A 16716-nucleotide genomic window follows, 5' to 3' on the forward strand; every position below is an offset into this window, starting at 1 on the left:
TCGTGGGGGAAAAAGTACTCCATATTTTTTTAACTTCTTAATTTTTGCCCACTCCATGTGGCTTTTGGGATTTTAGTTCCCCAACCAGGGATTGAACCCAGGCCTTCAGCAGTGAGGGCACAGGATCCTAACCACTGGCCCACCAGGGAATTCCCCTTCCATATTTAGAAGAGTGATAAGGAAATAATAACTTTAAAACGTTTAGATAAAATCATGGTGTCAGAATCCTAATAAAGACAACATTGACATTTGGGAGGTAGGTCCCACATCTGCAATACATTCCTCTGCCTGGGTAATGTCTAAACTCTTTGGTGTCCACCCCCTACCCCTGCCCAGACCTGTTTTCTGGCTCTCTCTTCTCCTGCCCTTTCCTGTCTCCACCCACACTCCAGCCACCTAGCAAGCTCTCTGGAGTTCCCTTCATGTGCGATGCTGTTTGGGGCCTTTTCACATACTAGCTCTTGGCCCAGAATGCCATTCTCCATCCTGTCCATTGGACAACTCCTACCTTCAAGCTCACTCTCACTACACCTGCCCTGATGATCCTCCCACCATACCTGCAGGGATCACTTTTCCCTCTGTGTTCTCCCACTTTACGTCATTCTCCCCTCTTTTAAGGCACTTTGACTTGAACGGCTATGTATAGCTTATCTGCTCTACAGAAGATGGTCTCCCTGAGGCATAAGAAGGAATGCCTTTAACTGAGGCCTAGCACAGTGCCTGAGACATATTCATAATTCAATAATCATTTGTTGAATGAATCAATGCTTGCTGATCCCTCATAAAGACTTTATCCTCTCTGCCACAGAAATAATCTAGAACTGAGGTTGGGATGGTAGGTAATTCTAACATTTCATTCTTTCACTCATTCAACAGACATTTATTGAGCATTATGGCTAGGCAGTCTTCGAGGAGCCTGAGATATATGAGTGAGAAGAGTAAATGAAGATTCCCTACATTTGAAGAGCTCACATGCTAGCTGGGGATACAGACATTAAACAATAAAGGGTGAAAGAAAACATCTATCTTTGTTAAACCTATCAGGGCTTCCCTGGTAGCTCAGTTGGTAAAGAATCCGCCTGCAAAGCAGAAGACCCTGGTTTGATTCTTGGGTCGGGAAGATCCACTGGAGAAGGAATAGGTTACCCACTCCAGTATCCTTGGACTTCCCTGTGGCTCAGCTGGTAAAGAATCTGCCTGCGATGCGGGAGACCTGGGTTTGATCCCTGGGTTGGGAAGATACCCTGGAGAAAGGAAAGGCTACCTGCTACAGTATTCTGGTCTGGAGAATTCCATGGACTATACAGTCCATGGGGCCGCAAAGAGTTGGACATGACTGAGTGACTTTCATTTCACTTCACTTCATCTTTGTTAAAAGGGGATAAGAGAAAAAGATATAAGTAGAGTATGATAAAGGGGATTGGGAGTGTATGAGCTGTGATTTTAAACTATGTGATCAGGGAAGCAGGACCTGTCAAGTAGACATTAAGAGGTTGCATTTGGACAAAGACTTAGAGAGTGAAACAGACATGGGTGTATATGAGGGAAGGGCATTCTAGGCAATGAGAACATTCAGTGAGGCTCTAAGGATAAAACAAGAGGTCAGTGAGGTTGGCTAAAAGTGAGATGGCAAAGAGATGTGTTGATGTAGGAAGACGAGGGGGAAAGGTGGCAAGTCTCAGAAGCCTTTGTAGATCATTAAAATGGGTTTGACCCTGAACGAAATAGGGAACTGTTGGAGGGTTTTCAGCAGAGGAGCAATATGATCTGACTTACATCTGACTTACATTTTACAAGGATCACTCAGCTATTTTGTTGAGAATTTAATACTGGGCCAAGGATAGAGAAAAGCTATAAGCATTTAGTCTTATCTAGGGGCTAGATTTTACTCACTTTCCCACTGTCTGGTAAATATTAAATGAGGTCAATATGTCTGAGCATAGTTACCCATGTGGAGGCAACCTGATGAAGGAGAAAGAGCAGAAAAAGCTGCTAGCACTTTCTGGGTTAGCCTCTGAGTCTTGCTCCTTTTCTACCTTTTCCTCTTACTCCCTTATCACCAAAATTACAAGAATTTTCCTGGTTGGCTCACTTGTTCAGAACAAAAGAGAATTATGCCATAGATTTAGTGGAAAACAGTTTAAAGGTAGTAGAGTTTCAGTTCAGTTCAGTTGCTCAGTCGTGTCCGACTCTTTGCGACCCCATGAATCGCAGTGCGCCAGGCCTCCCTGTCCATCACCAACTCCTGGAGTTCACTCAAACTCATGCCCATTGAGTCGGTAATGCCATCCAGCCATCTCATCCTCTGTCATCCCCTTCTCCTCCTGCCCCCAATCCCTCCCAGCATCAGGGTCTTTTCCAATGAGTCAACTCTTCGCATGAGGTGGCCAAAGTATTGGAGTTTCAAAGAGACTCAAATAAAGTTAACTCCATTATTAAAATGATCATGGGGAAGACTATGATGCTGGTAGTCTTTATAATATTTGGCTTTGCTGCAGAGTTCGTAGATCATTGAGATACTGCACAAAAGGAGGAGGGAACCAATGCCAGGAAGATGGCCTTAGTCATACCATGTAAGCCATTGAACATCTTTTTTGTCTGAAATATTTCTGAGGCTATCTGCCAAACTGCATTTTTTTTAAAAAAGCAAATGTGATCCACGCATTTGAATGCTTATAATTGGAAAACCTATGGCAATGGAAAATTGCATTCTTTGTAAATGGACGCTGTATTTACATATATTGAGATAGGGAACACATATCCATAAAGTTGTATAACTCTCTATAAAATGCATTCCTATATCCCAGTTCTTAGTTTGTTACATCAGATCCTTAAAAATTATTTTAAATGCCTTTGTTTAACCAAAATTTAGTGTGCTGATTATTTTTTTTAAACCAGTGTTAAGAAGAAATATTTAGGGAGTTCCCCAGTGGTCCAGTGGTTAAGACTCTACCTTCTAATGCAGGGAGTGTGGGTTTGATCCCTGGTTAGGGAAGTAAGGTTCCACATGCTGTGGGATGTGGCCAAAAATTAAAGAAAAAAATTAATGCATTCCTTTGTTCCTTTAGAATCTTTCTTGAGCAATTCAGGATGATTTGAACACTTTAAAAATGAATGAGAACTCTACTAGAAAGTGTGTATTTCATAGTATCATTAAATATTGATTAAGGATCCACTACACATACAATACTGTATTAGTAGCCAAGAGGACAATGATATTATAAAATTTAGATTTGACTATTTTTAAAGAAACACTTGCAAAATGGGGTTTTCATCCTCTTTCCTGGTCATGCATAGTTCACTTTCACAATTATTGCCTATCAACAGAAAAATAACAGAAAATAGAGATTATTCACCTAGTTGTGCATTTTCCTCTCATGTCTGAGGATCTTTCTAAAGCAGAGGGAGATCCAGACTTGAAGGTTGACAGGCTATGTTTCCAGTTGAGTTTGCCTCGGCATTGACTTGGTCTAAAATCGGAAATTTGTGTCGAAGTGTTTCTCTTGAGACTTGCAACATTTTAAAGGATGTTCCTACTAAGCAGTAATGCAAACTAAAAGTCATAGAAACCTCTTAATTCTGATGGTTCTAAGCATAATCATTTGGATATGTAGAATAAGGTCAAGGAAAATGAAAATAGAAACTTAAAATTAATATTTCTTCATTTCAAAATTTTTAGCACATCAGCCTTCTGGGTTATATCCTGTTCCTTGGTTTGAGATGTGTTCTAGATGGGAGAGTTGCCTATCATAATTAGCATAATTATGTCCACTCGGGGTTCAGTCAATCAGTTCAGCAGGAGAAAGTAAACCTGTTCATGTAGGCAAAAATATCTACATTTTTTTTTCAGCCACTATTCTCATGTCATGAGCAGGCACAGCCCTTGCCAATGAAACTACCATGAGCGATGCATGAGTTTCCATTATTGAACCTTCAACTTATCAGTGAATTAGAATTTCCAATCATCCACCTAAATGTATTAGGTCAGCCAAAAAGTTTGCTTGGGTTTTTTGTAACATTGTATGAAAAAACCTGAATGAGATTTTTGGTCAGCCTTATATTATGCTATTACAGCTCTCATCACAGTGATGGGCAAGTTTTGGAATGGCCTTTTGAACTGCATCAACTGTTTTCAGTTTCTCAGCCTCAACATTACAAAAAGAGTCAACTTTAGGGTTATAAAAAAGCTAGCCAACTCTTTATCTTTTTATTTCCATAATATTAATGAATTTCAATACATTTCTTGAATGAAGAGCTTTGAATAATCCAAATGGAACCTACTGGGAGTTTTCATTTGAAGTTTCAGATGTCCCAGGCTACAAAGAGCCTTTGAATTTAGGTATCTCCTTTTGCATTAGGCTTCCCTGGTGGCTCAGACAGTAAAGAAATCTGCCAACGAGGCAGGAGACCCAGGCTCAATCTGTGGGTTAGGAAGACCCCCTGGAGAAGGGAATGGCAACCCAGTCCAGTATTCTTGCCTGGAGATCGCAAGGACAGAGGAGGTTGGCAGCCTACAGTTCACAGGGTTGCAGAGGGTCAGACATGACTGAGTGACTTTCACTTTCTTTGGCATTAGTATTAATACTTGGTTAGAATGCATAATCCCAAAATTTTACAGTTGGAAATATGAATCTTCACTTTACTCACCAAACCCAAACCTGCTTCTTTTCCAGTGTTCTTTATTCATGCAACTTGGATGGAAACCTGCCAATTACACTAGACTATTTTGCCATCACCCACCCATCAAATCACAAAATAAGGATCTTTTACCTTCTAAATATTTTTAAATACACACTCACTCTCCATCCCAAATGCCACTAACCTGGGCAAGGTAATAGTCTTTTCTGACTTGAACTCTGTACTGCTGAAATAGGTTCCTAGCTGGTTACCACATCTCCATCCTTTCCCTTCACCAATTTATATTCAAAATTCAATTAAATCACAGTTTCATGAATATGATTAGAACATCCCTTTTCTTAAAAAATGCAATATTTGTCATTGGCATTGGCATAAACTCTAAATTCTTTAATAGGACTTAAAATCTTCATGATTGATCAGAATTCCACCTAACTTTCCAGTCTTATCTCTTCAGTTCAGTTCAGTTCAATTCAGTCACTCAGTCGTGTTCCCGACTCTTTTGACCCCATGAATCGTAGCATGCCAGGCCTCCCTGTCTATCACCGACTCCCGGAGTTTACTCAAACTCATGTCCATCGAGTAGGTGATGCTATCCAGCCATCTCATCCTCTGTTGTCCCCTTCTCCTCCTGCCACCAATCCCTCCCCTCAGCTGAAGCTGAGTTTCAGCTTCAGCATCAGTCCTTCCAGTGAACACCCAGGACTGATCTCCTTTAGGATGGACTGGTTGGTGCCGAGCCTATTCCATGTTAGGTACTAGTAAGTAAATCAGTAGTTAAACCAAGCATAGTTCCTGTCTCAGTAAAGCTTATTGTCTAGCATGGGAAACAGTCATGAAACAAAGAATGAGATTAGAGTTATGACATGGAAAATATAAAGTTATGCAGGATCAAATGTCAGGTAACCATACTTAATACAGGAGTCAGTGGAGGTTCCCCGAGGAAGTTCTGTTGAAGCTAAAATGTGAAGGATGAGCAGGAACTAGTTGTGGTAACAGAAGAGTCGAGAAGGAGGAGAAGTGGTGGAAGAAATGTTCCAGCCACACAGTTAAATGGACAATACACAAATACTGAGAAAAGAAATAACTTGTTCTCAGTATAAGACTTTCCTGATGGCTCAGACGGTAAAGAATCCACCTGCAATGTGGGAGACGTGGGTTGGGAAGATTCCTTGGAGAAGGGAACAGCTACCCACTCCAGTATCCTGGCTTGGAGAATTCCATGGACAGAGGAGCCTGGCAGACTACAGTTCATGGGGTTGCAAAGAGTCGAACATGACTGAGAGACTTCCACTTTCATTTTTTCCTTATTATAAGCATAAGATGTTGGGAACAGATATCTTTATTGAATGTTTTTTGTTGGTGGTTTGTGTTGCAAAGGAAAACAATTTATAAAGTTCTCATTACCCTTTGTTGATAACTAAGTTCAATGGCTCCTCTTTTCATAAATGCTGTTGCAATTAAAGGAATAAAAAAGCATCTTTGGTGAGATACAGAGTCTGTATATCAGGAACTTGATTCTATTTGACTTTTGCTTTATGACTGTGAACAAATGACCTACACCTGTTCCTCTGCTTTGCTGTTTATAAAGGAGTGATGATAACACTATCCAGTTTCACTTACAGGGTGGTATCAAATAGTGGTGCAAAAGCACCATTTAATAAGCCACACTGCTTAATGAGCTTTTTAAAAATATTCATTTCAAACACACTAAACAATTTCTTGATTGTAGACTGTTCTCTATATATTGGTAGCAACTCAAATTTAATTTTCTTATGATGCTAGCTGTAGCAATAGGGGCTGCAATTCCAATTTCACAGCAAGTAGAAAGCTGTCTTCATTATCTTTCAAGAGAAACAATTGGATTATGTCTCTTTTCAAAAAACCCAACTGTTCAATTCAAAAATATTTTCAAGCAGAAAAACTGGAAAATCCAGTTACTTTGCACTTATCAAATAAACAGGACACATTTTTTCTGTGATCAAGTCCCTCAATTCCTTTACTTTTCATGGAAGTTAATCTGATCAGTCCTTTCTTACTTTTCTGTTTAAATGTACTATCTGATCTCCCACTAGCATGCATGCATGCATGCGGCCAAGTTGCTTCAGTCATGTCTGGCTCTTTGCGACCCCCTTGGACTGTAGGCTGCCAGGCTCCTCTGTCCATGGGGATTCTCCAGGCAAGAACACTGGAGTGGGTTGCCGTTGCCTCCTCCAGGGGATCTTCCTGACCCAGAGATCTCTCCCACTGTCATATTTATTGACAAACATGGCAATACAAATGCAAAGAAAGTTTTACTGAAATATAATCTCTCATGCTTAATAACTAAGAATTTACAGTTTAAAAAGAAAAAGAGAGACTTTCTAGCCTCATGTTACTTTTGTATGTAATAAGGCAGACATGAAATAAGACACCATTGGTTTATGGGTCTACTCTGCCACAAACTTTTATTCATCCCTGAAAGCATTTTAGTTACAGTTAAGTATATGGGTGTCAAATATCTCTATCACAAATACTGATCTTTTCTTACATGTTTCCATAGTCATAAACAAGAATAATATCAATTCCCCTTTCAGAATCAAAGGACAAGTTCATTCTGAAATATTTTACAAATATTGAGAACTGTACAAGTACTACTTTACAGAGATGAAGAGTGAGTTTTTAGTTCTGAACGTCACTTTTTTGTTATTGTTTACAGTCTCTTTTTTCTTTGGTGAGCAATTGTATTTCAAAATATAGGAGCTCTATTAAAGGTGTCTAATTTCAAAGTCCTATTTGGGTCTTTAATTAAATTTATCTTTTGCTATTTGTTGTTTAGTCTCTCAGCCATATTCAATTCTTTTGCAACCCCACAGACTGTAGCCCTCTGTCCATGGATTTCCCAGGCAAGAATACTGGAGTGGGTTGCCATGCCCTCCTCCAGGGGATCTTCCTGACCCAGGGATCAAACCTGCAGCTCCTGTTGAGGCTCCTGCCACATCTCGTGTACTGCAAGTGGAGTTTTTTTTACCACTGAGTCATGGGGAAATCTTTTTTTTTGTTTGACTGTGGCAGGTCTTATTTGCAGCATGTGGGATTTTTGATCTTCACTGGGGCATGCAGGTTCTTTTAGTTGCAGCATGTGAACTCAGCTGTAGTATGTGGGATCTAGTTCTCTAACCAGGGATGGAATCCAGACACCCTGCATTGGGATGGCAGGGTCTTAGTCACTGGACCACCAGGGAAGTCCTTGTTTGGGTCTTTTAAAGGTTTTTCTATTACTAATTTCAAGAATCTTTAAAAGGTTTGATCGTTTTATTGCATTAATTAATTCTGTATTGTTGGGGGGAAATTTTTTAAAGTCATTTAAAAAGAGAAAATAGATCATGAATGATTGGTTCTTTAGAAATGGGGAAGTGCTCTTAAGGAAATGCATATTTAGGAAACTTAGTTGATGGCAAATTTAATTCTAATCTGTTAGTATATGCTTGAAGAAAATAGAGTTCATGGAATTATACAGTCAGAAGATTAGTGAGCACTTCTTTCTGCTTTTGGTACAGTGCGAAGGCCTATTCAAGAGGAATCTGAAATGCGGGGTTCAAGTCTCATTTCTGCCACCCACTCTCCATGTCACTTAAGCTACTTAAGAAAGCCACTTGGCCTCTGAACATCAGTTTCTTGTTTGTAAAATGGAGATAATGATGCCTTTCTTATAAGCTTCTTATTAGGAATAAGAGATAAACACAATGAAAATGCTTTGTAAATCAGAAGCTGCTTTACAAAAATAAATTAAGAAAACTTATCACTAGCTCAAAGATTCCCATAAGAGATTCTACAAAAAATAGCTTAATATGTACTTTGGGTTCTTGTTCCCTTTTCAATGTATATGTGCTAAATCCTTCATTAGGTTATAAGCTCCTTAAAGCCACAGTGGGCACACCATATCCTCTTTCATGTTGCTCTCTGGACTACACATAATGGACACTCAAAAGGCTTTGTTGACAGATATTCTCTCCTCTTCCTCAGTCCCACTGGCAAGCAAAAATCACTACTGTCAAAAAGTCTAAACCTCTCTGGTGTAATCCATTTTTATTTCCTTATATTCTCTCCTCTAAAGTTATGGAGAATTGGCAGGTCAGCAGCAACTTAACAAAACCTCAAGGCAAAATCCTTTGTTCTCAATCTAAATCTGCCCCTCTTGCAATACAAAACAAGTGGAATTAAGTACATCCTTGGCTCCAGGAAGAAAGGGAGAGTACCTGTTGGCCCACTAAAGATTTCTAGAGCCACGGAATTCCACAGGAAAGTCCCTCCCTCTCTGGGTAACTGAGAGGAATAAAGTATAGCAACATAAAATGGTTAGAGGAAAGACTCACAGAGAAGGACAGGGGTGAAGACACCAAAACCAAAAGAAGGTGAAAAGAGAGTGTTCCCAGGGCACTGATACTCTCTAAGAAGGCTGATGACATGCTCTGCTCTACCCTCATGCTTGAACAACAGTCTTTCATAGGTAAGCTGGCACCAGCTCCTGACCCAACGCTTTTAAAAGTGAAGGTACCGCGGTGAGGAAGGGATGGCTACCTCAGTCTCTCTCCTTGGATCCCATGAACGTGCCTATCCGATGCACGCTCTGCTCAAAGTATACCCTTTTCATGAGGTTTTTATTAAGGGTGCCTAGTTCAACTCATCTGTTAGGTTTAAGAGGAATATTTTTCTTCGAAGCCACCTTGCCCTATCTTTACCGATACATCGTAGCTTTCATTAAACAGCCCTTAGGAGGGCCCACGCATTCCTCAGGCTCGGGGTAAACACGTGTGCCGGCGGGCAGCTCCGGCGCGCCCTGCGTTTCAGCACCACCGTCTCCGGACAGCGCCTCGCTGGCCCGCTGGGTTGAGGCCTCCAGTCCTTCACTCATCCACCCCCGGCCCACTCGCTTTCCTCTTTTCCCTCAGTGCCAGAAAAAAAGCACCCCAACTTCTAACTTCTCAATCCTTGCTTCTACAGTGACCTCCGCGTCCCTTCCTCGGGGTCTAAACGCGCACGCCCCCGCACCTTCGGGTCCTCCGGCACCAGCACCCGAGCAGCATCCGTGGCCCGAGACCACCCCCGGGCAAGGATCACCTTTCCCTCGCCACTTCTGAATCCCAACCCAGCAGCCAGGAGCCCCGGCTCGCTCCGTCTCTCCGCCCCAAAGCCTCTGGAAAAAAAAAAAAAAACAAACGCGCGAGGATGCCCTCTCTCCCCGCCCCAACATACACAACACACACACACACACACACACACTCATACACACACTCGCACGCCGCAAGCCTTGCGGGTGCCATCACCGCCCTGGGCAGAGACTCAACCAACTTGGGCCCCATCCTTCAACACCGGCTCGCAGAGGGCCGCCCGCAGCGACCGCCCCGCCTCCTCCCCTTCCTAGGCGACTGGTCCCGGCAGCGGAGCCCAGGCCCCCGCCCCCTGTCCCCCCACCTCCACATTCACTAAGCCATCCGCCTCGCGAGGGCAATACACGGTCCACAACCCTCAGACATTTGCCCCGGGCCGCCCCCCAAACCATCAGCCAAACCATAAACGAATCTCCTTGAGCCCAGGCCAGTTCCTGGTGTGTGGTGTGTGTGTTTGTGTCTCTGAAGCCTATACATCATTAACTCCTTCGAGCTTTCAGCCCAACCTAAACAAATTTCACGTTATCTCCGACCCCCTTCTCCCTTCTCCGCGCCCCAGCCTCTTCCCCCATCCGGATCCTCACCCGCCAAGTCGCCAAACCAACCACCGCACCCCAGCCCTCAAACCTCGACCTCCCACCCAACCCATAACAACACTCGCCTCCAGCCCCTCCCCTCCCCCACCCCATGGCCCCCCAGCAAGCCGGGCTGGCCCGAGCGAGTGACGCCTCGAAAGAGCAGCTGGCATCCCCTGCCGGGAGCCCAGGATAGAGGGGCTGACCTCCCACCAGCTGGATCAGCCAGCACAGCCCTCCGGATGGGCAGTCGCCAAACCGTCACACGCCCTGGAAAACACAGGTGCCGGGGAAAGGAGAGAGGCGGAAGCAGTCTCCGGGGGTGGGCGGGAGGACTCACCGAACATCTGAATGTGCCCTTTGGTGATGGGATTGAAGCTGCCGCAGGCGAGCAAGATAACGTGCGTCTTGGTGGTCTCGGTCATGGCGCGGGCGGGTCCCTCGCGCTGGCCCAGGGGTCGCCTCTCTTTTTGTCTCTCGATGTGTCTGCAGAGGGAGAAAGGAAGGCGAGGCTCCGGCGGTGGATGCTGTGGACTCCGAGGAGCCGCTCCAGACGCAAACCGCGTCACTCCCCGCCTCCCTTTAACGCTTGCAGCTCCGGCAAGATCCGAGGCTGCTTTTGTATGTGCTCAGCTCCGCTCTCCTTTCCTTCTAGCTTCTTTCGCGTCTCTCGAGCTGGTGTCCGTCTCCTCCCTTTCTCTGACCCTACCCCACCTCACCCTCTCCTCCTTCGTGTTTACCTACAAATCAAGATGTGGTACCCAAGCCTAACCCTGAACACTCCAACAGGCAACGATCAGCATGGTGTGACCCCTTTCTCTTTTCTCCTTCTGAATTAGTTTTCCTCCCCAAATTGAACATTTTTTTTTCTGTCGACATCAACTTTCTCTAACATTTGCAGCTCCAAAAGTGTTTGATTTTAAGAACTGTTTTCTTTCTCTCCCTCTCAAAATTTTAAGTGAGAAATGACAATTGATCCATTGGGGAGTGTTCATTTCTGCCTGTCTTTCCCCTCTTAATCTCATGGTTTTGAACTACTGAACTGAGTCCAGAGCTTGACCAAGTGGTTGCCAAGATATAGGAGGAAGCTGAATCCTTCTCCTGGCATACTGCTCCTTTTGTGTGTTGAAGCAATGAGAACACGGATGTCACAGAGTTACTAAAGCTGTGTTAGAAACTACTGTGATCTTACATAAGCTATCAAAATTCAGACAAAGATTTACCCATTCATAAGTGTTTGAGTGCCCACGATGTGTTAGGCTCTGATATAAACCCTGCTGATAAAGCAAAGTGTCAGTCTTCATCAAGTTTACACTCTACTGGAAAGAGACAATAAACAAAGAAGGAAAATATTAGATGGTGATTGTGCCATGCACAATAAGTGAATGCAATTCACTCTCTGACAGAACAAAGGGTGAATGGAGGAGAGGGGACTAATTGAAATGAAGAAGTTAGGGAAGGCCTCTCTGGGGTGGTGAAATTTAAACTGTGACCTAAATGACAAGGAGTTGCTAGTACAAATATTCTGGGGCAAGGAGGGGTTCATTGTCCTCCTAGAAATGAAAGGCCAAAGAGACTTGAGTGTATGAATAATGGGGAAAATGCTAAGAGAGCAGATTGGACTGGTGATCAGGACCAAATCAAGTAGGGCTTGTAGGCTAGGGTAGGGTTTGGATGTTTTTCTAAAAGAAATAACTTAGAGAGGAATAACAAAAGGAAACCACTGAAGCTTTTAGGCAGGGAAGTGACAAGTAATTTACATTTTTATAAGATCACTCTGCCTTCTCAGTGGAAAATGGGAAGATGAGGAAAGCACTTAGGAATTCCCGCTGGTAGTTTGGCAGGTGGAGTTGTCCTTGGCCTAGGTTTTATAGAGGTAAAGCTGATGAGAAGAAAATGGTCTCAGGATAAGTTTTGTTGGTAAAGTTTACAATCTTTGCAAATGAACTAGATGTGAAGGAAGGGAGAAAGAACAATCCAGAAAAGTGTCTAGAAATTTGGCTTAAGTAAATGAGTGGACAGAGAATGAGAAAGATGGGGAAAGAAAGTTTCAGGGATGACCAAGTATTCTAGTCTGATACAAAAAATAGACCTAATAACTCGAGATTTTTTTTAAATGGCATTAAAAAATTGAGATATAATTTACATATACCATTGTATTAGTTTTAGTTGCACGTAATAATTCTGAACTTAGAGATCCATAAGTACAAATATTTACCTTTCTCGGGCTTCTAGATTCTTAGGTAAATTTCTACCTATTTTAGTGGGTTGGTCATTGTTTCTTACTTAAGAGCATGTATGTGTGGTGTACAGTAAATATTTGTTAAATGCTGAACAGCAAATCAGTCCTAATATGCGTAAAATTTCTAGTTTAAAGACAAGTATCAGAATCGATGTATATTTTAATGGTTTTGTATCTTTCCTGATATGGGATGCAGACTAGTGCGGTAGACAAGCAGGAGATATTAAGGGGAGCCTGACTTGGGTTTGAAACTGATACTTACTAGCTGGACAACAAATATTCACTGAATGTCTGCCATGTGCCAGGCACTTGATTTAGGGGCTGCGAACAAACCAAAGTTCCTGCTTTAATACAGCTCACATTCTAGAGGGGAAAACAGATCATTAAAAAAACAAAATAAACATAATGGTAATAGATACCATAGGCTTCTCTGGTGGTAAAGAATCTGCCTGCTGATGCAGGAAATGCAGGTTCGATCCCTAGGTCGGGAAGATCCCCTGGAGAAGGAAATGGCAACCCACTCCAGTATTCTTGCCTTGGAAACCCCATGGACAGAGGATCCTGGCAGGCTACAGTCAATGGGGTCACAAAACTTCAAACACAAGTTAGCAACTGAAGAACAGCAATGACAATAGACATCACAATGGGAAAAAAGAAAAGCTAGAAGAAAAAGAAAGGGAAATCCTTCTTTATTTAAGTGGTCATAGACGGCCTCTCCAGTAAGATGGGATCTGAGCAAAGACCTGAAAGAAGTGAAGGAATGTGTCATTTGAATATCTGGGGAAGAACATAACCTGAAAGAAAGTGAAAGTGAAAGTCGCTCAGTCGTGTCCAACTCTTTTGGACCCCATGGACAATATAGTCCATGGAATTCCATGGAAGGGAAGTAGCCATTCCCTTCTCCAGGGGATCTTCCCAACCTAGGGATCAAACCCAGGTCTCCCACATTGCAGGTGTATTCTTTACCAGCTGAGCCACCAGGGAAGCCCAATGCAAAGAGCCTGAGGAGCAAGAGTGTTTGGGAGTCTTCAGCTAGCACACCTGTATGGCTGGAGAAAAGAGAGTGAGTGGAAAACGGTGGGAGACAGATTGGAAAAGTAGGACAGATCAGATAGGGCCTTACAGGCCCTTGTTAGGGCTTTGGCTTTTTCAGAGATAAGAAATCACTGGAGGGTTTTGAATGGAGAAGTGACATGAGCTGACTTACACTTGAAAAGTATCATTTTGTCAGGAAATATAAATTTTGGAGTCATCAGTATAGTTTTATATTTAAAACCATAGGAGTAAATGAGGTCACTTTGGGAGTAACAGATATACATAAAAAGAAGAAAAAGAGGTGCTCAGATTCAGCTCCAGGACACACCAAATGAATAGCTAACATTCACTATCAACAGAAGCCCTGGCACTGTAAGCCATTTACAGATGTTAATTCATTTAACACCAAAATTCTGTGAGTTCAAATAATTTTATCCCATTTTAGAGATGCACATAAGGGAGAAGACAGAAATGAAATAACTGGTCGGAGTAAGTATGGAGCCAGATTCAATCTCAGGTAGTTTTGATTGAAGGTCCTGCTGTTGATCCAAGGCTATCTCGTCTTGTTTCACTGCTACGCTATACAGGCATACCTCATTTTGCTGAACTTCACAGATACTGTTTCTTCTTCAGATTGAAAGTTTGTGGTAACCCTGAGTTGAACATGTGTACCTATACTGTTTTTTCCAATAGCATTTGCTCACTTTGGGTCTCTGTGTCACCATATTTCAAGCTTTTTCATTATTATTATATTTATTACAGTGTTGTGCAATCAGTTGTCTATGGTAATTGTTTAGGAGCACTATGAACCACACCATGTAAGATGGCAAACTTAAATGATAAATCTGTGTCCTGAATGCTCACCTCCCTCCCTCTCCTCAGGCCTCCTTATTTCCTGAGACACAATGATATTGAAATTAAGCCAATTAATAACCCTCCATTGACCTGTAAGTGTTCAGGTGAAAGGAAGGGTCAATTGATGTAGCAAACTCCACTGCTGTCTCATTTCAAAAAGTTGCCAGAGCCACCCCAACCTCGGCAATCACCACCTTGATCAGTCAGCATCTATCAGCATCCAAGACCCTCCATCAACAAAAACTTTATGACTTGCTGAAGGCACAGATGATGGCTATCATTTTTTAAACCAAAGAAAGCATTTTTTAAATTAAGGCATGTACATTTTTTAAGATATGATGCAATTTCAAAGTTAACTGACCACAGTACAATGTAAACATGAATTTTATATGCTTTGGGAAACCAAAAAAATAAAATCCATGTGACTTACTTTATTGCCATATTCCTTTATTGTGGTAGTCTAGAACCAAACTTGCAATATCTCTGAGGTATGTCTGGACATTTTCATACATTCATAAAAATGAGGATGACTATACCTACACAAAGCTACAAAGATGTGAAGGTTACCAGTAATGTATGTAGAACACCTAGCATATAGTAGATGGTCAATAAGTGATACCCATTTTATAAATGAGAGAATGGAACTTTGTAACAAAGTTTGAAGAACAGAGAATTGCCTTACCAAGTCTTTAGACTTTCCCCTCCTCGATAGAGGAAAAATGGAAAATTAGGCAACAAAATACTCGCTGGAATGACCGGGCACTCACTCTACAAGTTAATTTTAATAAAAAGAAAGAAAACAATGTCTAATTCAATATTCCCACACAGAATAGTGGTCAATAAATATTCACTGATGAATTAAATACAAAAGTCTTTTTACCAGCTCAGTGCTCAGAGAGTAATAATGAAACGTGAATTTGTAATACAATGCAATAAATATGTCTCAGTCTTGTAGGTTATGTCTTAAGGCATAGTTTAAATTCTATAGACTAGATTAATTGGTTGTGATTCTAATTGACTCTTGTAATTTTCTTTGCTGCTGATCTCTAATTTGTGTATCCCCAAAGAGGGCTTTGGAACTGAAATAGAAAAACACTGAAAACAAATCTTGGTTCTGCCACTTGCCAATTGTTTGTCTCTGGGTCATTTATTGCTAAGACTGGAGATACAGTGCTCCACCCTCATCTCTGGTTTCAGCTACTTATGGTCAAAAATATTACTACTACTTATTGGTCTGAAAATATTAAATGGAAAATTCCAGAGATAAACAATTCATAAGTTTTAAATTGCATGCTGTTTTGATTAGCAGGATGAAATCTTGCGCCCTCTGGCTCCATCTTTCTGGGACCCCCAACCACCAACAAAATCTGTTCCTGACATCCAAACATTGTCATAGCTGGATGATCCAGGCTCGTCCAAAGCAGACAATCCTTCTTCGGAAAAATCCTCAGAATGTCAATAGTAGCCTAATGCTATGTCATTCACCTCACTTCATCTCATCATGTGTTTCATTATCTCATATCATCACAAGAAGGGTAATATAATACAAGAAGAAATTTTGGAGAGAGAGATCACATTCACATAATTTTTATTACAGTATATTGTTGTAGCTGTTCTATGTTATTATTGTTAGTAATCTCTTACTGTGCCTAATTTATAAATTAAATTTTATGATAGGTATTTACATATAGGGTAAAATATAGTATATATAGGATTCAGTACTATCCTCAGTTTCAGGCATCCATGGGGAGTCTTGGTACATATCCTCCCCATTGATAAGGGGGGACTACTGTACTATAATACATGTCCTGTTTATTTACAGGGGTTCTATATGGTTTAAATAAGACCATGTGAGAATAAATGAGTTGTTTTTCTTTAAAGCATATCATCAGCTTTAGGCCAAACTCTGTAGTTGTTATATACAGAATACCTATTGTTTTTGAGCATTTAATTATTCTGTTGATGACTTTTATCAAGGATGTTTCTGAAAGTTCCAATTTTACAGGGTAATGACTTTGAGAATGTGCTAATGTGCTAATAGTGTATATATATCTCAACCAATGAAAACAAATACCAAAAAACATACTAACAACAAACTTATTCTCAGGGAAGATTCCAAGGCTTGTTCACAAGATATAGAAATATTAATAGGAATGTCAATCCTTGCATAATACATGCACCTTAATATATATCATGATCTATTCTCAGGAGTGTTTAACTTAGG

The 16716-nt window shown here is 41.5% G+C and overlaps 1 protein-coding gene across 6 annotated transcripts in view; it reads right to left on the reverse strand.

The window, feature by feature from the left end:
• NMNAT2 (nicotinamide nucleotide adenylyltransferase 2) overlaps positions 1-16716 on the reverse strand; it is a 209154-nt gene that overhangs the window by 151750 nt on the left and 40688 nt on the right. For all 6 annotated transcript variants that reach the window (XM_043923728.1, XM_043923724.1, XM_043923725.1 and 3 more), the window contains one exon: positions 10701-10846. In XM_043923728.1, the coding sequence (XP_043779663.1) occupies positions 10701-10846 (146 nt within the window). The remainder of the gene's footprint in view (positions 1-10700; positions 10847-16716) is intronic.

The sequence above is a fragment of the Cervus elaphus genome, chromosome 14 (assembly GCF_910594005.1).
Source record: "Cervus elaphus chromosome 14, mCerEla1.1, whole genome shotgun sequence".
NCBI classification, from domain to species: Eukaryota; Metazoa; Chordata; class Mammalia; order Artiodactyla; family Cervidae; genus Cervus; species Cervus elaphus.